Source organism: Somniosus microcephalus, chromosome 2 (genome assembly GCF_052327205.1).
Source record: "Somniosus microcephalus isolate GS21.2 chromosome 2, FLI_Smic_1.0, whole genome shotgun sequence".
In the NCBI taxonomy this organism is placed as follows: domain Eukaryota; kingdom Metazoa; phylum Chordata; class Chondrichthyes; order Squaliformes; family Somniosidae; genus Somniosus; species Somniosus microcephalus.
The window spans coordinates 229,675,251-229,697,354 of NC_140988.1; the positions used below are offsets into that span (position 1 = coordinate 229,675,251).

Sequence of the window (22,104 nt, forward strand, 5' to 3'; positions counted from 1 at the left end):
ATCTTTTCGTATTCTCCCTTATCATGCACTCCCCTGCTGTCTATGTACTTAATGTATGCCTCTTTCCTTACCCTCAATTGTTCCCTTATGGATTTATTCATCCATGGAGTCTCACTACTGTTTAGTTTGTTCTTTCCTTTTAGCGGAATATATTTTTCCTGCACTCTGTTGAACACCATTTAAATGTTTCCCATTGTTGTTCTACATCGTTGTTTGCCAATATTGTTGCCCATTTTATCTTCCCAAGTTTTATTCTCAGCCCCTCAAAATCAGCTTTTCTCCAATCCTATTAACCTGATTTTTGTCATAATTATGTCCTTCTCAATTATCATAAAGCGTATTATATTATGGTCACTATTGCCTACATGTTCCCCTACTTTTACTTCTCATCGGCTCTGGTTCATTTCATTCTCCATTACTAGATCCAATAGCGAATCCTCCCTTGTTGGGCTTTTTACATATTGGGTTAGAAAGGAGTCCTGTAGACATTCTAGGAACTCCATTCCCTTATCTCCTTTACCTACCTATTCTGTCCAATTAATATCAGGGTAGTTGAAATCCCCCATGATTACTATTCTGTTTTTTACTCATTTCCCTAATTTGTCTGCATGTTTCTTCATCCACCTCCCTTCCACTATTAGGCGGTCTGTAGACTACGCCTATTGGTGTGATTGATCCTTTTTCTTTTATCTCTATCCATATGGATTCTGTTTCTGTCTTGCTGATATCTGCGTCACTTTTTTCTACTGCCATTATTCTATCCCTAATAAGTACAGCTACTCCACCTCCCTTTTTTCCCTCCATATCTTTAAGTCATCTGTCCTAATATCTCCTTATGTGGCTTGGTGTGAAAATTTGTTTGATAACACTCCTGTGAAGTGCCTTGGGACGTTTTATTGTGTTAAAGGTGCTATATAAATGTTGTGCTGATCCTTCTGCCACTGGAAACTGTTCCCTCCTTATTTACTCTATCAAAACTGTTCATGATTTTGAACACCTCCTATTAAATCTCCCATAACCTTCTCTGCTCAAAGGAGAACAACCCTACTTCCTCTAGTCCTCTTAAATGAAGTCCTACATCCCCGGTACCATTCTAGTAAATCTTCTCTGTACCCTCGCTAAGACTTTAACATCCTTCCTAAGTGTGGTGCCCAGAATTGAACACAATACTCCAGCTAAGGCATAACCAGTGTTCTATAAAGATTTACCATAACTTCCTTACTTTTGTACTCTATGCCTCTTGATAAAGCCAAGGATCCCGTAAGTTTTTTTAACCGCCTTCTCAACTTGTCCTGTCCCCTTCAAAAATTTGTGTACATGCACCCCCAGGTGTCTCTGTTCCTGCACCACCTCTAAAATTGTACCATTTCGTTTATATTGCCTCTCCTCAGTCTTCCCACCAAAAGAAATCACTTCACACTTCTGCGTTAAATTGCATCTGCTATTTAAATATCTTCCACTGCTATTCTGTTTGATCTGTAACATTTTCCAACCAATTTAACTGCTTTAAGACCTCTCATCACTCGGAAACTAGCTAATTTCCAATCTGATGATTTTTCAAGAGAAAAGCTTTTTCAATGTATTTTTGTTGTGAACTAATTATGGTCACCATTTGACTAATGTTCTCCAACCTCATAGTTGCTTACTTGTCTTGCTTTTTAACCCAAAATCTGATCTAACACTGCATTCTTCCTTGTTGGTCATGCAACAGTGAATTAAAAAAAAAAATCCTGGATGCATTCCAAGAACTCCTCCCCATTTTGAAAGTCCACACATACCAATCTGTGCTAGGATAATTTAAATTTCCCACCCCCCTAATTATAGCTCTCACTATTACAGACCTCTCTAAATTGCCTACAAATCGTATCCTCAAATTCTTTCCCATTCTTTGATGGTTTGTAGTTCACTCCAACTATGGTAACAGACCCCCTTTTATTAATTCTACCCAGGTCAACTATCTCAGCAAAACTATCAATAAAAATTTTCCTTTCTATGGCTGTAATCATGTCTTTAATTAATAAGGTCACATCTCCCATTTTTCTTCACACTCTTTCTAGTTGTGAATGCATTTCCTCTCCGTTTTGGCCATCAATTTGTCTCGTCCTAGTTTAGCTTAATCCACAATTATTATTACTGTAAACTACTCTAAATTGCCTAAAGATCTTGCTCTCCATTTCTTTCCCACTACTTAATGGTCTGTAATACACTTCAAGTATAGTAACTGATCACTTGTTATTTCTGAACTTATACAGGCTCCATCTGAGCTAGGGTTGACAACTCTGGTTTAATGTATTCCTGGAGGTCTGATCATGTAACATTCAGTCACATGACATTTCATCATACAACATCTGCCTGCAGTTTACAAATGTTACTGCATTACTGCCCCACAGTTTTTAATGCAACGTACATAAGTAGATGGAGCATACAATTTGTAAAACTTGAATTGTAGTTTAATCTTTGTTTCTGATTTCAAAATTCAGATGTTGATTACACACTAGCACCTGAGATAATAAAATTATCTTTTTAAAATCAGAGGAACACTTGTCAGGCTGTGCAGTTTCAGTGCCGTGCTTAATTTATTTCCTGCTATTACGAGCAGAATAAACATTCTTGGCCATTACTTTGAATAGTTAAATGGCCATCGAACTACTTGAGAAGTGCAAAATGTTGCAGGTAGTAAATCAGATTTCTGATGGTAAGGCTGAAGAAATCCGACAGTCTAAACCAAACTCACCCAGCAGAAACTGAAGTAGTTAGTATTAGTTATCTAATGGGGAACGTACTGGGGAAAGAAGGAGCTTTTCCAATGGGACGTGTTCCACTTAAACCAGGCTGGGACCAGTGTCCTGGCGAATCGAATAACTAGGGCAGTAGAGAGGGCTTTAAACTAATGAAGGGGGTTGGGAGGATTCAGGAAAGATTAAATTTAAAAGCAGCAAGAGAAATGTCATAGCTCTAGAGCAGAGTAGAGTTTTGGGTAAAAAATAAGCAGAGTGGGTCAGGAAGAGATAGACCAAGGTAATCGGGCATCAGTGACTAAGGTGACATCAGGGAAAAATAGAAAAAAGTCTAAGCTAAAGGCACTATATCTGTGCGAAGCATTTGCAATAAAATAGATGAATTAATAGCGCAGATAGAAATTTAATAGGTTTGATCAAAAGGGCATTATGGAGACGTGGTTGCAAAGTGGCCAAGGTTGGGAACTAAATATTTCAGGATACTTAACTTTTAGAAGAGATAGGCAAAATGGAAAAGGAGGGGCAGCCCTGATAAAGGATGGGATAAAGACAGTAGAGAGAAAGGATCTTAGCTCAGAAAATCAAGAAGTAGAATCAGTTTGTGTGGGGCTAAGAAACAACAAGGAGCAGAAAACATTGGTGGGAGTTGTTTATAGGCCCCCAAACAGTAGTTGTAATGTAGGACAGAGTATAAATCAGGAAATTAGAGGCACATGTACCAAGGGTAATACAGTAATCATGGGGGACTTTAATCTACATATAGACTGGGCAAACCAAATTTGCAGTAATAGTGTGGAGGACGAATTCATGGAATGTATACAAGATAGTTTTCTAGATCAGTATGTTGAGGCACTAACTAGGGAACAGGCTATTTTAGATCTAGTATTGTGCAATGAGAAAGGGTTAATTAATAACCTTGTTAGTAAAGGGGCATTTAGGGAAGAGTGACTAGATTGCTCTGCAGAGAGCCAGTACTGACTCGATGGGCCGAATGGCCTCTGCTGTTATGACTCTGACTAATATGAGAGAATTTTATATTGAATTTGAAAGTGATTTAGTAAAATCCAAAACTAGGGTCTTAAATCAAAACAAAGCAAGCTACATAGGTATGAGGGGTGAGTTGGCTAAGGTAGATTGGGAAACTACATTAAAAGGTATGACGGTTGATGCGCTATCAATTACTCATAAAAGACTGAGAGTTAAGAGAGTAACTAAAGGCTTTTATTAGCAAAGAACAGAGCATGCCTCTCGTGGTTGACTGGGTTCCAAGAAGGCAGGGGGCTGCAGGTCAATCACCTTTATACCTGGGCCTGTGTGGGTGGAGCCAGCCGAGACATGTTGAGGCATGCATAGGTACAACAGTGTGTAATAACAACAACAACAGTGGTTTACCACATTCACCCCTTGTTTAAAATTGAGTCCGGCGGGGTGAAGTGTACTAAAGGTTCGTGTAAGTAAGTCTTATCAGGTGGCCTTGTATGCCGTCCTGATCGTCGTGGTGGCGGCGGTGATGGTGCAGCATCCAACGTTGAGTCTGGCGTCTCATTGAGTGGTCAATGACGGGTCCTGGGGCTGCGGCATGCCGTCTAACGGGGTTGGGTTGTGGGTAGTGGTGGATGGCAATGGTAGTGTTTCAGGGGCACCCAAAGGTGCGAGATCTCGTGTGGGGGCTGTGTCCTCCCGCCCGTCTGGGTAAGCGTACTGGGGGTAGGCGTGGGTGGCGAGGGAGGTGTTTCGGGAGCACCCGAAGGTGCGAGGTCTCGTATGGAGACTGTGTCCTCCCGCCCGTCCGGGTATACCACGTAAGCATACTGAGGGTTGGCATGGAGGAGGCTCACCCTCTCGACCAGGGGGTCCGTCTTATGGGACCTCACGTGCTTCCGCAGTAGGACGGGTCCTGGAGAAGTCAGCCATGTCTGTAACGAGATCCCCGATGTGGACTTCCTGGGGAAGGAGAACATTCTCTCGTGAGGGGTAGCATTGGTGGCTGTACAGAGCAGTGACCGAATGGAATGGAGCGCCGCAGGGAGGACTTCCTGCCAGCGAGAGGTCGGAAGGCCCTTAGATTTCAAGTTTAAAAGGACTGCCTTCCAGACCGTCGCATTCTCCCTTTCCACCTGGCCATTCCCCCCGGGGGTTGTAGCTGGTGGTCCTGCTTGTAGCGATACCTCTCGAGAGCAGGTACTGCCGGAGTTCATCGCTCATAAAGGATGAGCCCCTGTCGCTATGAATATAGCTAGGGAAACCGAACAAGGCGAAGAGGTCATTCAGACATTTAATGACCGTGGTACTGGTCATGTCTGAGCAAGGGATGGCAAACGGGAAACGGGAGTACTCATCAATTATGTTGAGGAAGTACACATTGCGGTCGGAGGAGTGGAGGGGCCCTTTAAAATCGACGCTCAGCCGTTCAAAGGGGCGCGTGGCTTTGATCAGGCTTGCTCTGTCTGGCCTATAAAAATGCGGTTTGCACTCGGCACAGATTTGGCAGTTTCTGGTCATGGTCCTGACCTCCTCGATGGAGTAGGGCAGGTTACGGGATTTGATGAAGTGAAAAAACCTGGTGACCCCCGGGTGGCAGAGGTCATTGTGGAGGGTCTTCAGTCTATCGACCTGCGCGTTGGCGTATGTACCACGTGATAGGGCATCTGGGGGCTCATTGAGTTTCCCGGGCCGGTACAAGATATCGTAATTGTAGGTGGAGAGTTCGATTCTCCACCTCAAGATCTTGTCGTTCTTGATTTTGCCCCTCTGCTTATTATTAAACATAAAAGCTACTGAACGCTGGTCAGTGAGCAGGGTAAATCGTTTTCCGGCCAGGTAATGCCTCCAATGTCGCACAGCTTCCACAATGGCCTGGGCCTCCTTTTTCGACAGAGGAGTGTCGAATCTCAGGGCCCTGGAGGGTCCTTGAGAAAAAGGCCACGGGTCTCCCCGCCTGGTTAAGGGTTGCAGCTAGGGCAGAGTCGGATGCGTCGCTCTCCACTTGGAAAGGGATGGACTCATCCACTGCGTGCATTGTGGCCTTCGCAATATCTCCTTTTATGAGAGTGAAGGCTGCACAGGCCTCTGCTGTCAGGGCGAAGGAGGTGGACTTGATGAGGGGTCTGGCTTTGTCCGCATAGTTGGGCACCCACTGAGCATAGTACGAGAAAAACCCTAGGCATCTCTTCAGTGCTTTTTGGCAGTGGGGGAGGGGGAGCTCCATAAGGGGGCGCATCCTGTCGGGGTCGGGGCCGATGACTCCGTTCTCCACTACACAGCCAAGAATGGCAAGGCGCTTGGTACGAAACATACATTTGTCCTTGTTGTATGTTAGGTTCAGCCGCTGGGCCATACGGAGGAATTTCTCTAGATTAACATCATGGTCCTGCTGGTCGCGGCCGCAGATGGTGACGTTGTCTAGATAGGGGAAAGTGGCCTGGAGCGCGTTCTGGTCGACCATCCGGTCCATCTCCCGTTGGAAGACTGAAACCCCGTTGGTGACGCCGAAGGGAACTCTGAGGAAGTGGTAGAGACGACCGTCCGCTTCAAAAGCTGTGTACTGGCGGTCCTCAGCCCTGATGGGGAGCTGGTGGTATGCCGACTTCAGATCAATCGTCGAGAACACCCGGTATTGTGCTATCTGATTGACCATGTCAGATATGCGGGGGAGTGGGTATGCATCTAGCTGGGTGTAGCGATTGATCGTCTGGCTGTAGTCAATAACTAGGCACTGTTTTTCGCCAGTCTTCACTACCACCACTTGTGCTCGCCATGGGCTGGTGCTACTTTCAATAATCCCTTCCTTCAGGAGTCTTGCTACCTCGGATTTAATGAAGCTCCTATCCCCGGCACTGTAACGCCTGCTTTTGGTAGCGATGGGCTTACAGTCGCGGGTGAGGACTTTAAGGGTGGAGAGGCTGCAAATGGTGCGCGGCAGGCGATTTAAAAGCTGCTGGCTGCAGACTGAGTGGGGGGAGGGGTCCGTCGTACGCTAATGTGACACACTTAAGGTTGCACTGAAAATCCAACCCCAGTAGAACGGCAGCGCAAAGATGGGGCAGGACCAGGAGTTTAAAATTTTTGTATTCTGTGCCCCTTACTGAAAGGGTCACTACACAGTAGCCACCGACGTCCGCTGATTGGGCTTTGGAAGCCAAAGAGATCCGATGTCGCGTCGGCAGGACCGGGAGAGAGTAACTGCGCACCGTGTCGGGGTGGATAAAGCTTTCCGTGCTCCCGCTGTCAAAAAGGCAGGTAGTGGCATGGCCGTTTACCGTAATGTCCATCATGGACCTGGACAGTTGATGAGGGAGAGATTGGTCCAGCGTCACGGAGGCCAGCGTATGGTCGAGCGAGTCGATGTGGTCGTCAGATGAGGCGGCGGTTGAGTCCGGGTCCCCCGTGGTTGAAGTTGGAGACGTCCGAGATGGCGGACAAAATGGCGGCGCCCATGGTCCCGATCCCCACGCAGCTGGGGAGCCCAAGATGGCTGCCCCCACGGTTCGCACGCGGCGCTGCTGGCGTTAGCGGTTTTACCTTTGCAGGCGCTGACATAGTGTCCTTTCTTCCCGCAGCCGGAGCAGGTAGTGTTTCTCGCCGGGCAGCGTGCTCTGGGGTGTTTTGCCTGGCCACGAAAATAACATTTCTGTGCCTTGGACATCGCAGCAGCGGTTGAAGGTGGCGGTCCCATGACCCAAGGTTGTGGCGTCCACGTTGCGGAGCGGTTAGGGGAGAAGGCGTCCATATTCCTGTGGGCCGCGTCGAGCGAGAGCGCGAGGGACACTGCCTTTCTCAGGTCCATTTCTCCCTTTTCCAACAGTCTCTGCCGGGAGTAGTCGGACCTTAGACCCGCAACGAAAGCATCTCGGATCAGTCCCTCCGTGTGTGCTGCGGCTGATGCTTCTTTGCAATCGCAGTCTCGGCCGAGTATCCGTAGTGCCCGTAGGAAGGCCTCCACCGATTCCCCGGGCTGCTGTCTGCGGGATCTTAAGAGGTGCCGGGCATAGACCGTATTTACCGGGCGTGCGTATTGCCCTTTTAGCAGACCGATAGCCGCCGCGTAGGTCGTCGCGTCCTGGATTATTGTATAAACTTGGTGGCTCACCTTTGAGGCCAGGATTTCCAACTTGTTTTCGTCCAGGGTCACAGTTGAGGCTTGCAGGTAGGCCTCGAAGCAACGCAGCCAATGCGCGAATTTGGTAGCCGAACCCGCTTCTTGCGGGTCTAGGTCCAGGCATGTTGGTCTGAGGGCTCGCAGCAGCTCCTGTTGCTCAGCGTTTGGTGCAGCAGCCTGCTGTTCAGCGTTTGGTGCAGCAGCCTGCTGTTCAGCGTTTGGTGCAGCAGCCTGCTGTTCAGCAAATGTCGACATTTTGTTTTTGCTAATAAAATTGATGCGCTGAGAGTTAAGAGAGTAACTAAAGGCTTTTATTAGCAGAGAACAGAGCATGCCTCTCGTGGTTGCCTGGGTTCCAAGAAGGCAGGGGGCTGCAGGTCAATCACCTTTATACCTGGGCCTGTGTGGGTGGAGCCAGCCGAGACATGTTGAGGCATGCATAGGTACAACAGTGTGTAATAACAACAACAACAGTGGTTTACCACAACGGTTGAGAAGCAATGGCTAGCATTTAAAGAATTAATACATAATTTGCAACAAATATACATTCCTTTAAGGCACAAAAACCCCACATCCAACCATGGCTAACAAGAGAAGTTAAAGATAGTATTAGATCAAAGGAAGAGCCTTATAATGCTGCCAAAAAGAGCAGTAAGTCTGAGGATTAGGAGGATTTTAGAATTCAGCAAAGGGAGGACCAAGAAATTGATAAAGGGAAAATAGAATGAGAGTAAACTAGCGAGAGACATAAACAGACTGTAAAAGCTTCTACAGTTATGTAAAAAGGAAAAGATTAGCGAAAGTAAACATGGGTCTCTTGCAGGCTGAGACAGGAGAAATTATAATGGGGAATAAGAAAATGGCAGAGAAATTAAATAAATATTTGTGTCTGTCTTCGGAAGAAGACGCAAAAAACTTCCCGGAAATGGTGGAGAACCAAGGGTCTAGCGAGAATGAGGAACTGAGAAATTAGTATTAGTAAAAGAAAAAATAGTACTGAGAAATTAATGGGATCGAAAGCCGATAAATCCCCTGGACCTGATGGCCTACATCCTAGGGTTTTAAAAGAGGTGGCTATAGAGATGATGGATGCATTGGTTGTCATCTTCCAAACTTCCATAGATTCTAGAATGGTTCCTGTGGATTGGAAGGTAGCAAATGTAACCCTACTATTTAAGAAAGGAGGGAGAGAGAAAACTGGGAACTGCAGACCAGTTAGCATAACAGCAGTAGTAAGGAAAATGCTAGAATCTATTATTAAGGATGTGGTAACAGGGCACTTGGACAATAATAATAGGATTGGGCAAAGTCAACATGGATTTATGAAAGGGAAATCATGTTTGACAAATCTGTTCGTTTTTTGGGTTGTAACTAGCAGAATAGATAAGAGGGAACCAGTGGGTGTGGTGTATTTGTATTTTCAGAAGGCATTCGATAAGGTGCTACACAAGGGGTTATTAAACAATATTAGGGCTGATGGGATTGGGGGTTAATATACGAGCATGGATTGAGGATTAGTTAACGGACAGAAAACAAAGAGTAGGAATAAATCGGTCATTTTTGGGTTGTCAGGCTGTAACTAGTGGGGTACCGAAAGGATCAGTGCTTGGGCCTCAGCTATTCACAATCAATCTATCTTCTCCTTCTTAGGCAGTCCCTCGGGACCGAGGATGACTTGCTTCCACATTAAAAATGAGTTTGCAGGTGACTGATTAGACCAATGCGGGACGTACAGTCTCTGTCACAGGTGGGGCAGACGGTGGTTGAAGGGGCGGGTGGGTGGGGTGCTTGGGTTGACGTGCGCTGCCTGCGCTTGGCTTCTGCTTGCTCCCGGCGAAGAGACTCGAGGTGTTCGGCGCCTTCCTGGATGCTTCTCCTCCACTTTGTGTGGTCTTGGGCCAGGGATTCCCAGGTGTCGGTGGGGATGTTACACTTTTTCAAGGAGGCTTTGAGTGTGTCCTTGAAGCGTTTCTTCTGCCCACCTGGGGCTGTCTTGCCGTGCCGGAGCTCCGAGTAGGGCGCTTGTTTTGGGAGTCTCGTATCGGGCATGCGGACAGTGTGACCCGTCCATCGGAGCTGATCGAGCGTGGTCAAAGCTTCGATGCTGGGGATGTTGGCCTGAGGAAGAACACTGATGGATTTGCAGGATCTTGCGGAGGCAGCGTTGGTGGTACCTCTCCAGTGCTTTGAGGTGCCTGTTGTACATGGTCCATGTCTCTGAGGCATACAGCAGGGCAGGTATGACTGCTGCTCTGTAGACCATGAGCTTAGTGCTGGGTTTGAGGTCCTGAGATCTTCACCACACAATCTATAGCAATGATTTGGATGAGGGGACCAAATATATTATATCCAAGTTTGCTGAAGATCCAAAGCTAGGTGGGAATATAAGTTGTGAGGAGGATGCAAAGAGGCTTCAAGGGGTTATAAATTTGCTAAGTGAGTGGGCAAGACCATGGCAAATGGAATATAATGTGGAGAAATGTGAAGTTATCCACTTTGGTAGGAAAAATAGAAAAGAAGAGTTTTTTAAAATGTTGGTGTTCAGAGGTACCTGGGTGTCCTTGTACACGAATCACTAAAAGTTAACATGCAGATACAGCAAGCCATTAGGAAAGCAAATGGTATGTTGGCCTTTAATACAAGAGGATTTGAGTATAAGAGTAAAGATGTCTTGCTGCAATTATATAGGGCCCTGGTGAGACCACATCTGGAGTATTGTGTACAGTTTTGGTCTCCTTACCTAAGGAAGGATATACTTGCCACCGAGGGAGTGCAACGAAGGTTCACCAGACCGATTCCTAGGATGGGGGGATTGTCCTATGAGGAGAGTTTGAGTAGACTAGGTCTATATTCTCCAGCATTTAGAAGAATGAGAGGTGATCTCATTGAAACATACAAAATTCTTACAGGGCTTGACAGGGTAGATGCAGGGAGGATGTCTCCCCTGGCTGGGGAGTCTAGAACCAGGGGTCACAGTCTCAGAATAAGGGGGTGGCCATTTAGGACTGAGATGAGGAGAAATTTCTTCATTGAGGGTGGTGAATCTGTGGAATTCTCTACCCCTGAGGGCTGTGAAGGCTCAGTCGTTGTGTATATTTAAGACCGAGATTGATAGCTTTTTGGATATTAAGGGATTCAAGAGATATGGGATTAGAAGTGGCAAGATTAACATTTCTAAAGACAGAGAACATCTGGGTAAATTGGCAAGCAAATTTCGACAGCACGGCATTTTCAAAGCCTAGAAAATTGATAAGGCCCAAAAACACCGTGGGGCGAGATTTGCTCATGCCCGTTTAGAAAGTGCAGGCAGCATGTTAATTTGGTGCTGTCTGCTAATTTAAATGCTTTTGGTGCACAGCCCAGCGACTATCGCACTGTTAACAGGCTGTGCACTCAGCAGGAGACCCAAGGTCGCATCGCTTAAGAGATACTGCATTTTCTTAAAGCAAGGCTGCCAGTTTTGAATGCAGTCTCGAGCCCCTAAAGGTTAACTGCCTTCTGCAAAAAAAATTAAAAATCATTCAAAAATAGGCAATCTGCAGCTCTTAAAGCTGAACTGCCTTCTGCATGTAAAAAAATGTAAAAGTGCTTCAGCGCTAACACAAATGGCTCAACAGGCCAGGGAAAGAGCACCCAGCGTCTCCGACGCAGCACTCCAGCTTCGTGCAGGAGGTCAACACTGGAAGAGAAGTCCTCTACCCACAGGGGGCCAGGAGACCCTCCAGAAAGAAGGATGTGGGACCAGATCACCGAGGCATCACTGCAAGGAATATTGCCCCAGGACCTGGCTCCAGTGCCCAAAGAAGTTTTGTGATCTCCGGCATGGTCAAAGCCATCTCCTACCAACTGCACCGCTAGTCTCTCACACTGCTCAATGCACTACCCACCCCCATCACTCACCTACCAACACTCTTGACCAAACACGAGGCACAACTCTCATTCCTAGCTTAACCTCATCCCCTTGGAGGAGATGGTGCTGACCTATCTTGGCAGGGGCAAGGCTGAGCACTTGGCCAGCAGCGGAGCTGAAAGATTACAAGATGCTGGTATCCTCATGTTATTCTCCTTCTCACATCCCACTTCCCCCTCATCACAATCTCTTCTGATGTACAAGCTGCACATGGTGTAAGCATGCAGCTCTTGTTTTACTGCCCTCCGCTCACCACAACCCTACCCTTGTGCCTTCCTCATTTCAGACACCCAAGAAATGCAGCCAGTGGTTGACCAAGAAGCGGAGGAAGAGAGTGAGGAAGAAGAAACAACACAGTCACTTGCTTTCACACTCCCAGCCACCAGCAAGGCCATCTGCAGTGTCCCCCACTGAAAGTCAGCAGCCTTCCACCAACCATGCTGCAGCCACTGGAGTAGCACTGCGTGACATCAGTCGGATATGCAAAGGCGCACACAAGACAGTCACTAAGGGAATGCACAAGGGTGATTAGTTAATTTTTTGATGTAATATTGGATGCATATATGGATAAAGTTGGATTGGAAAGTTTTTGCTTTGTGGTGGCTTTTATTTCAGCACTGTGGCCAAGTGATGGTCAGTAACAGAGGGAAGGTAAGGTGTGGGACAAATGTTGAAAGGGAAATCAAGGTTGTGTTCACTGGTGCCGCAGGCGGATGGTTCGATCCTGGATATCACAGCTAGAAAGGGTCTGTATGGTTTGCCGCCTTACTCTTCCTCCCAAGGGGGCCTGCAACTGGAGCCCCCAGGACTGTGAGCAAGTGGTCTTCTCGGAGGCCTTCCTTAAACATCCAGCAGCACTCCCTGCACTCTAACAGCTTGTATTGTACCAAGCCACTACTCCAATAAAATGTAAAAAGAAGCACTCCAAAAGCTGAAATTGAAACTTCCCTGAAAGATGCGTGTGTCCCTTAAGAAGTGATGACAGCCTCTCTGTAGAACTTCTGCACGCATGTTCTTCCATGCGTGATTAGGAGAGGGCGGTTTGGAGAGTGGCGACGTCCAAAATCGCAATCGTGTGTCAATTCAGTTGTAAGCTGATTGCGTCACGATCTGCAGATTTACATGGGAGGTGTGAGCGCAGGCAACTGCTACGTTGCTGACTTCGGCAAAATGGCGGCCGCCATGTTCCGCGCCAGAAGCAAGGCAGCCGCCATTTTTTTCAACAAAACCGACCTTAATGGCCAGCGCTACAGCCCCCAATTTCCCAGTTGGATTCTTTTCCCCCCCACAGTTACCACCACAAAGTCGGTTACTGAGGCATCAGAAGCGGGCTCAGGAAAAAGAGTTAGGTTTATCATTCAGATATCAAAACACTCAGCCAACAGTCTGGCCTTTCCTAAATGCCTGCTAACTTGCCCACTAAAGCAGTCTCTTGCAGGAAACCGTTACCTCTTTTTTCGAAGTGTAATTTTAAATGCTCCTCTACAATTTTGAAATTCACCTTCTTGAAATGTAACATTTCCCTATGGCATTGATATATTCAGTGCAATCAGTGAATTTTTTAAATACAGTAAAACCTGTACACAAACGACATCCCAAAAAACTTATTGACAGTACTAAATAATTTGCATTATCATAAATACAAACTGCACCTTGAAACCACAGACACGCTCAAGTTACAAACTACAATGCACCAAGTCCGTTTGCAACTGAAAACACTGAGGTAATTGCGAGGTGCAACGGGTGTGAATAAAATGGCATTTGTGGAATGGGGATCGCTTTACCCAGCAACCATAGTAGCAGAGAAACTGCTCTGTCTCTTGGATTGAATGCTGGCACGGCTCTATCCCAGGGAGAGAGGGGTTTCTCTGCTGCTATGGTTGCTGGGTAAAGAACTCCCCATTCCACAAGCTGGGAACGGCACCAGAATAATCGATCCTTTCCCGAAATGGGGCATGGGTCACCAGGGCACTGCCTCTAGATTATTTACGTGGCGATCATCGCATTGAATTTCCTGTGGCAGTGCGGCCCCGCTCCGTGATGTCACCCGACCACTGCCGCAGAAAGTTGCGACCGTGTGGAGTGCAGTTGGGAGGAGGCTGGAGAGTTGGAAATCGTGGGTGTCGATATTCAGGAGGCGGTTTGTATAGGGTGGTCTCTGCATTTGGTGAGGGGGGGTGCAGTTTTTGAAATTGGGGGGGTGGAGTGATGGGAATGGGGGCTCGGGAGAGATGTGGAATGGGATCGGGGTGGGGTGAGAGGGAAGAAGAGAAGTAGGATGGGGAATGGGATCTGGAGGAGAAAGGGAAGATGAGGGGACTAGGAGTTGGGAAATTGGGGCTCAAGTGGGGGGGATGGGGGTTGGCACCATTGTTTAGAGCCAGGAGCAGCCAGTAAGGTGCAAGAACCAAGTGGGATGAGAGGAGGAAGATTCTTAAACTGAGGACGATTTGACCGTGGGATCCTTCACCACAAGTGGCTATTGAGGTAAAGACTAATATTTAATATGAAAGGGAAGGGGATAATTATCTGAAAAGGAGGAATATAAAAGGATCTGGGGGGTTACAGAAGTGTGCGCCAGCACTGGGGGCTCAAGGCCTCGTCCTGTACTATAATTTCTCGTTTTTTCTGAACTTGGAACTTCTCAGACAACAGTTGCTGGCACGAAACCACAAACAAAAATAGTCAATTACAGGCGACCCAACCTTTATAAGGTAAATGCAGTAACATGTGTAATAGTCATGTGATCGTGCATCACATGGTCAGATGCCATGTGATCAAACCTCCAGGAATGCCTAACCAGGCAGTCCAGTCCTTCAGTCTGTCGAGCAGCATGCCATCTGACTTCAGGTGGTGGAATCCTTTATTTCCATTCATGTCAAATATTAGCGGGTATTTCAAATTTAAAACAGTATTAAGTGCAGAACAGAGGAGCATGGGTACAGAGTGTGAAAGCAACTGCGCAGGAGGGTAGCTCTGGTCAGTCTGTGAGCAATGGGCGCGAGCCGAGCACTCAAAACCCAACTGAAAATGGGTGAGCGGCTGGAGAGAGTGGGAAATTGTAAAGCTGCGACTGGAGGATCATATCTCGCTCCACCAGTATGTGGCCAGCCCCCTACCCACCCCCCCAGCACTTCAAACATTAGCAACTGCAGTACACGGAAGGAGGGCTTCCCAGACAGGTGTCTGCAGGACAATAATTCTCTTCCTTCCCCCCCCCCCAACAAAATTTGGCTGGGATCACCCAGGCACTCTGGCCTTACAGCAGCTAGCTCACCCTGTGTAGGCTGCCAACGTACCAGATCCCAGGATCAGGACATCTCCTTTGATGGAAAGGGACCCTGGGATGGCAATGAACTGGGAAACCCAATGTACAGAAAATAGAACTGAAATCATGTCCTGCTAGCAGGGCTCCAGAATTAGGCACGATCTTCAAAAGGAACACTGCAGGAGATACAATGACCATTTTGAAAATAAGGACACCTGATGCAAGTCCCTTGGGTGTCCCTAATTTACAGCTTTCACTGTATGCAAGATTTCAACTGACGACTTACTCTGTCAACAGAGTGGCTGTTGAACAGAGTAAAACAACTGGCTAAATTCACCGGCCAACACAAGAGCCCCCTCTGCTGCTGCGTACTGGTTTTCTCTAAAATGGATAAGGTGTATAGTAACGCATCCATCAAATCTTCAGACATTAAAAAAAAAATCTTTCATCAGACTGATTTCCATTAACAATTTTTAAAAAAAATCTATACATTGTGCCTTGTGTATGAAGCTTTTAAATCTGAATGTTGCACTAAACTTATGTTGTGCCAAAAAAATCAGCATTTGAAACAAGTACAAATGTGCACATAAAATTATGATGCAAGTATTAAAATAGTCCACTAATGTAGCAGTGCAAAGAAAGTGCTAAAACATTGTTGCCAGACAAGTTTTGAAAGTGAAGTGACTTACTGATTTGCTGTCTTCCCCACCCCTTTCTATTTTTGTCTGCTGCTTATATTTCATGTTATTTTCTCTTAACAGGAAAAGGACCAGCGTAGTTTGGAGATTAGCACTGCTAAATGCATGCTGGGACTACTTCTAGGAAAAACTTGGCCACTCTTTCCAGCCTTTCATCAATTCCTTGAGGTATTAAATTGTGAACTTTTTTAATGGTAATTAGTTATAATTAATTATGCCACTTATACTGTTATATTTAAATTGAATGCATCAAAGATGTTCCTGCACGAATAGGATTTCACGTGCTCTTGTCTTAAAAATGTAGAAATGTTTCCAGTAACTAAATTAGGTGTAAAATTGCTGAACAGTTACCTGTAACATTTTCAAACCATAGGATCTATTTTCAATTGTTTAAGTTTTTTTTAAGTTATTGTACATTGCCTAAATGCGCAATGGAAGAATGTAGCTATTTGGGGTTTCATTGAAAATGGTAGTGTTGAGGAGTAACAGGATCAATATAATTTTTAAAAATTGAGCAAGTTGATTAGACATCAAATAGCAATTTTGTGGTAATTATTTGTGAAATACAACTCCTCGGGCAAATAAAACATCAAGGTTAAAATTGACAAGTAATTTCGCTCCTGCCTCAATATTCTCCTCGCCTGACGATGGTAACACGTGCATCTCAATTCCATAGATGTTGACAACCCCAGGAAACTTACCCAAGTGGCTGACCTTTTTGTTTGAGGCCAGACACTGAGCATTCACAAGAGATTTGACTGAGTATTAGCACAACTCTGCTCCTTCCTTACCATATCTCCCCTTTTTTTTTTCCTTGCACTTCTCAAGTGCCTTTGGATGTTTTTGAATAACGCTGATGTAGAATATGTTGGCCACTAGCCACAATTGGGAATCTAGATGTGGCTGATTGCATTTCTGATTAGTAAATGAGTTATAGACACTATCGTTGGGCATGTGATCTCAATGCTCATATTCTCACAGCGCATGCATGTGTACTTTAACTTTTTTGTGCATTTGTTGGTAAATGATATGAAAAACCGAGCATGTGAGTGTTATTTTTGATCGTGATTGCTTTACTTCCTTGGTTAGTGAATAGTGGTAGATATTAAGTAAATATACACAGATGAAGTACATTTACCTGTATTATGTGAGTGTATTAAGGCAGTTTCTACTAAAAGTAGTGCATGTGGCTAAAACTGTCACCATAGCCACATCTGTGACTAGTCAACAATTTCTATTGGACAACACTGTTCTACATTAAAACACTCATTATTGTACTAATGTCTTAATGTAATGTTGTGTGCCAATGTCAAACAATTTCATGTTTCAAATTAACTGGGCCACATAGCATGATGGGGTTTTATATAGCCTGTGAATTCCTGGTTTAAACCCCAAGCAACTGCCCTTCAATTGTTTTGGTAACACCTGGGCATCTTCTGTTTACACTTCCACTGAAGTAGGCCACTAAATTGATGTGCTGCAGCAAAATGCGAGGGGTGAAGAATACGGTAATGTGTATTTTTGCCACAATATTAGCAAAGTAGAACCAATTTGTTTTTCTGCATCATAAGGCATGTGAAATGATTCTATGGCATCTTTAAATTTTGTGTTCTACACAGCAATCTAAGTATAAAGTGATCAACAAGGACCAGTGGTGCAATGTACTCGAATTTAGCAGAACAATTAACCTTGATCTTAGCAACTATGATGAAGATGGGGCTTGTAAGTACATTAGTTGGATCTCTTTAACTGTCTTTGTTCTCTCCTTGTCTTTTTCCCTTTAGCGTCCATGGCTGAGGGAGTGAGCAACAACTGACTGCTGAAAATGATGTTCTGAGATCTGATGCTGGAAGGTGTACAGAACTAGTCAGTGATGACTTTTCCTAAAATTTTCCCCTTCCTATAGGGAAGCACCAAGTCCATTTCTAGCGCCTCCACATAGCAGTGAAATGGAGATTGGGAACTTGATGTGAATGGATTGCAGGTGTAAACCAGTATTCCACCATTTTGTAGTTCACCAAGGCTTTACCATTGCTTTATTTTTAAGAAAAAGTTCAGTTCTAAATAAAACTTTTTTTAGGTAATACATGCACTTGGACGAATTACTATATTGGAGTATATTACAGTCCTGACCTAGTAGCTTTAAAGTTTTGTTTTATTGTGTATTTTTAACTCCAAGCTCCATATCAAGCTAGAGACAGAAAATTAATTACTTAATTAATATTTGAAAATGTGTCTACCTTCTTTAACATCTCAGTAGACTAATTTAATTATTTGAATGAGCAGTAACGTGTATTGCTGTGCCACTAGTTTCAACTATTTTCTGTACCCTGCCATCCTTCTGATTTTCTCCATTGCTGAGTTCTGGAGAAGTCGTCTTTGCAGATGAGCACTCTGCTCTTTCACTAGATTAAGCACTGAAGTTGGCTTTATAGTATAATTATTGGGTAGCACTTGGCAGTCATCCATGCCACTCATCATGTACTTGGAATTACTTTTATGACCTGCTTTATTCCAAACTCTTGTGATTTTCTATTCCTGATTTATGTTTCTCTTGTCGTGAGAACAAGAATCTTGCACAGAAAGCTCATGTCAAACACTTTTGAGTCTTCTAATTTTAGTATTGATGTTAATTGTTATACAGTGATACTAATACTGTAGGTATTTTAGTACAGTTTCGCATCATTTGTATAAAGATTTTTCAACATTCAAAATTTAAAGTTTTTGTACTGCTGAGCCAGTATATCTGTCAACTGTGGCACCAAGCTTGTAGATGCACATGGTCAATGAATCTACCCACAAGTGTCTAAAAAGGTTTAGATAGTATGCCACTAGGTAGGCTAGTTCATTAGAGGGCCCCACAATTACACACTAAAGCACACAACAAACTCTTTTGCAGTTGAGCACTACCCCTTATTGAAGATGAGATATAAGCTGCTGTGCTACAACAGCAGCTGTTCACTCTTTGGACTTTGATACAATCTATGACATTTGGTATTTTGCTTTGCAGAATGGTGTGGCTACATCTGGCATCTCTCCCATGGGAGCTGTAACAGCAACTACTACAACTGCCTTTTGTCAGGAAAGGTATTTTTGGTGGACAGTTGGTGGAATTGCCGGAAACTCTTAAGAAGTACCAAGTAGAACATTTGAACAATATCAGGAATGACTATGAAAGGCACAACCTTTGTTTAGGCTGTTCCTTATTCAGACAGCATGCCACAACAAAGCCTGTTGCAGCAACAGCTCTTCTGTAGCATTGCTTGGGGTTTCCAAACTTCACACTCTGAATGGCTGACTGCTCCAGGGCAGAATCCATGCTAAGAAGCACCCATAGTGGAAGCTCATTCCACAATTCTGGGCATTGTATGCCTCTCAGCAATGACACCTCGAAAGCCTTACACCACTTGCAGAAATTCATTTAGATGGGTATTTATGAAATGCCTAACTGTTGCTACAGTGCATCTATGGGTGCAACTTCTTCACACGTACCCATATCTGGACAATTGGCTCATTCATGATTGGAATGCATTGGCACAGTTGTGCTGCACATACTTAAAACAGTCCAGGAACTGGGCTTCATAACCTATTATGAAAGTTTCAGCTGCAAATCTTGTATGACATAACGTTCCTCAGGGCAATATTTAAAACTACCCAGCAGAAAGTCTTTGTCTCTACACAAGTTTCACTTCCCCCTCTATGGAAGGTTGTGGATTCCAGAAAAAAGGTATGTGAGAATACTCGGCCTATGGAAGCATTCATCTTGGCAGTTCCTAATGCTCATCTGTTTAAGACTGCTTCAGCTAGAAAGACTTGCATTTATATACGCCTTTCATGACCTCGGGGTGTCCCAAAGTGCTTTATAGCCAATGAAGTGCATTCAAAGTGTTGCCACGGTTGTAGAATATGAGGCAGCCAATTTGGGTACAGCAAGTCCCACAAACAGCAATGTGATAATGACCAGATCATCTGGTTTAGTGATGTTTAGTTGAGGGATAAGTATTGGCTAGGACACCGGTGGGAACTCCCCTGCTGCTCTTTGAAATAGTGCCATGGAATTTTTTACGTCCGCCTAAGAGGGCAGGCGGGGTCTTGCTTTAACGTCTCATCTGAAAAATGGCACCTCTGACAATGCAACACTCCCTCAGTACTGCACTGGAGTGTCAACCTAGATTTTGTGCTCCAGTCTCTGGAGTGGATCTCGAACCCATGACCTTCTGAATCGGAGGCGAGAGCGCTACCGACAGAGTTCAGCCAGTGGTGTCCCTGCAGAGTGCCCTTTTGTAAGAATCCATCAGGACTCTTGTTTTGAATCTCGTATGTTTGTTAAAGAGAACAAGGTCTTGCAGGGAAGACCTCTGCAACAGCCTTCCCCACAGGCATTGGCAGGGTGCCTGTCTGGAAAGGATGCACGCCTACAAGGGGACTGGTCTCCAAGCGGAGAGGTAGCCCATCTGGTACATGCCACATAGAATTGAGGCTGGCAAGGTCTAGATAATTATCTTTGGCAAATCAGTATGCAAATAGTTGGCTAGTAATGTGTAGTTTTCTGCATCAGACAAATGATTACATACTTTTTCCTGATCCCTCGCCCCTCCAGGATGCAATGCTATTGGCTGGCTGGTGCCTAAATCATAAGATACAGTCAGCTTGGATGTTGACCCATGTAGATGATATAGTGGGAGATACTGTATTATCTAACGATTCACCATCATGAGTGGGAAATCTACCTGGTCTTTCAAGAAATATTCAGGATTTGAGATGCCTGGAAATTGCCTCCCAGGGCAAACACCCACTTCCATGTTTATACTTCAGGACTGAGGCTATGTCAGGCAGGAGACTGAATGGTTTCTCCTTTTCCTGACACATTTGTATACCTTTTTCACAGGAGAGAGATAAGAACATAAGAATTAGGAGCAGGAGTAGGCCATTCAGCTCTTCGAGCCTGCTCGGCCATTCAATAAGATCATGGCTGATCGTCGACCTTAACTCCACTTTCCCACCCGATCCCCATATCCCTTGATTCCCCTAGAGTCCAAAAATCAATCTATCTCAGCCTTGAATATACTCAAAGACTCAGCATTCACAGCCCTCTGGGGTAGAGAATTCCAAAGATTCACAACCCTCTGAATGAAGAAATTCCTCCTCATCTCAGTCTTAAATAGCTAACCCCTTATCCTGAGACTATGCCTTCTAGTTCTAGACTCTCCAGCCAGGGGAAACAACCTCTCAGCATCTACCCTGTCAATCCTCCTCAATGTTTCAATGAGATCCTGAGTTGAGGTCAAATATCTGAACCTAGAGCCATTCCATTGATTGCCTGGCTATTAGCAAAACAACTGTTTAAGCAATCTTTCTCACCGTTGGTAGTAAATATCTTTTATAAGTTCAAGCAGGGTGTCTGTCAAGGCATTTGTTTAAAGCCCAGTTGAATTAGAGTTCGTAATCGTTCTGTTATTCATTCATGGTTTGCAACCTATTTAGAAATTGTGCCCGGTTAGGCCTCACCTGCTTCACAATTGGGACCTTAATTTAGTTCTCCACAAGTTACTGTATCCATGATTCAAACTTCCTTAAGTGTGTAATATTACTTTCCTTATGTGAAACATCACTGTCTGTTTTAGTTTAGGCTTGCAATTAATGAGCTGCAAGCCATTATTATAATCAGTCAAGTCATATTTGATGTGGATTTCTGACCAGCGGTCTTTGGGACTCACCCAGAGTTCTTTACAAAAGTTTCTTTCCACTTTTCATTTTGACCTGGAAATTGTCATATTCACTTCATTGGAAGTAAAATATGTCAGTTTCATTACATAAATGCGTACAGATCCCTAAGTTAGTATGTGTCAACTGCAAAGGAATTTCACAAATCTTTATAGTTTTCTATGGTGCAGAGACCCTAAGCAAATCAAGTAACAGTTTGCCAACAGATGACTTAGTGCCCACTCTGGACTGCTATCATTTCACAAAGAAAAAGCCCACGTGGCAGATTAAAGGTTATTCTAACTCTGCATCCTAAACACCTCTTAATCCGGTTCCAATTGGTATTTGAAAGGCCATCACATGGAATAATCTTCACATGCTTGCTAAGTATTAGTGTCTAGGTTTGACACCTGCAGCCATTGTCATTGGTAAATCTGTCCTGGCAGTTAGTGTTATGACTGCTCTGAGGAGGCCCCATGCCCCTCTGCTATATTTAGTATGCTAGTTTGGTATACCACCACACTGTGCAGAGGATGTTTTAAATGAAGATAGATAGATTGCCTAACTTGTAGGGTCTTTATTCCTGAAATGATGGCCATCCTCCACACACCATGATGTCTCCCAAGCATCTCCTCAGGATCTGCAGGGATATAAATTTTTTGGGGGGTTGGGGGGGATTTAAGTCAGTT

General features: G+C 44.8%; 1 protein-coding gene across 5 annotated transcripts in view; it reads left to right on the plus strand.

The window, feature by feature from the left end:
- The window catches only part of dcun1d4 (DCN1, defective in cullin neddylation 1, domain containing 4 (S. cerevisiae)), a 53,164-nt gene that overhangs the window by 25,242 nt on the left and 5,818 nt on the right, over positions 1-22,104 (plus strand). For 2 of the 5 annotated variants that reach the window (XM_085969932.1, XM_085969931.1), the window contains exons 7-8: positions 15,776-15,880; positions 17,332-17,434. In XM_085969932.1, coding sequence (XP_085826058.1) covers positions 15,776-15,880; positions 17,332-17,434 — 208 coding nt within the window. Of the gene's footprint in view, positions 1-15,775; positions 15,881-17,331; positions 17,435-17,496; positions 17,579-18,722; positions 18,779-22,104 lie in introns of those variants that run through there. The other 3 variants (XM_085969933.1, XR_015074125.1, XM_085969934.1) reach the window with 3 other exon arrangements.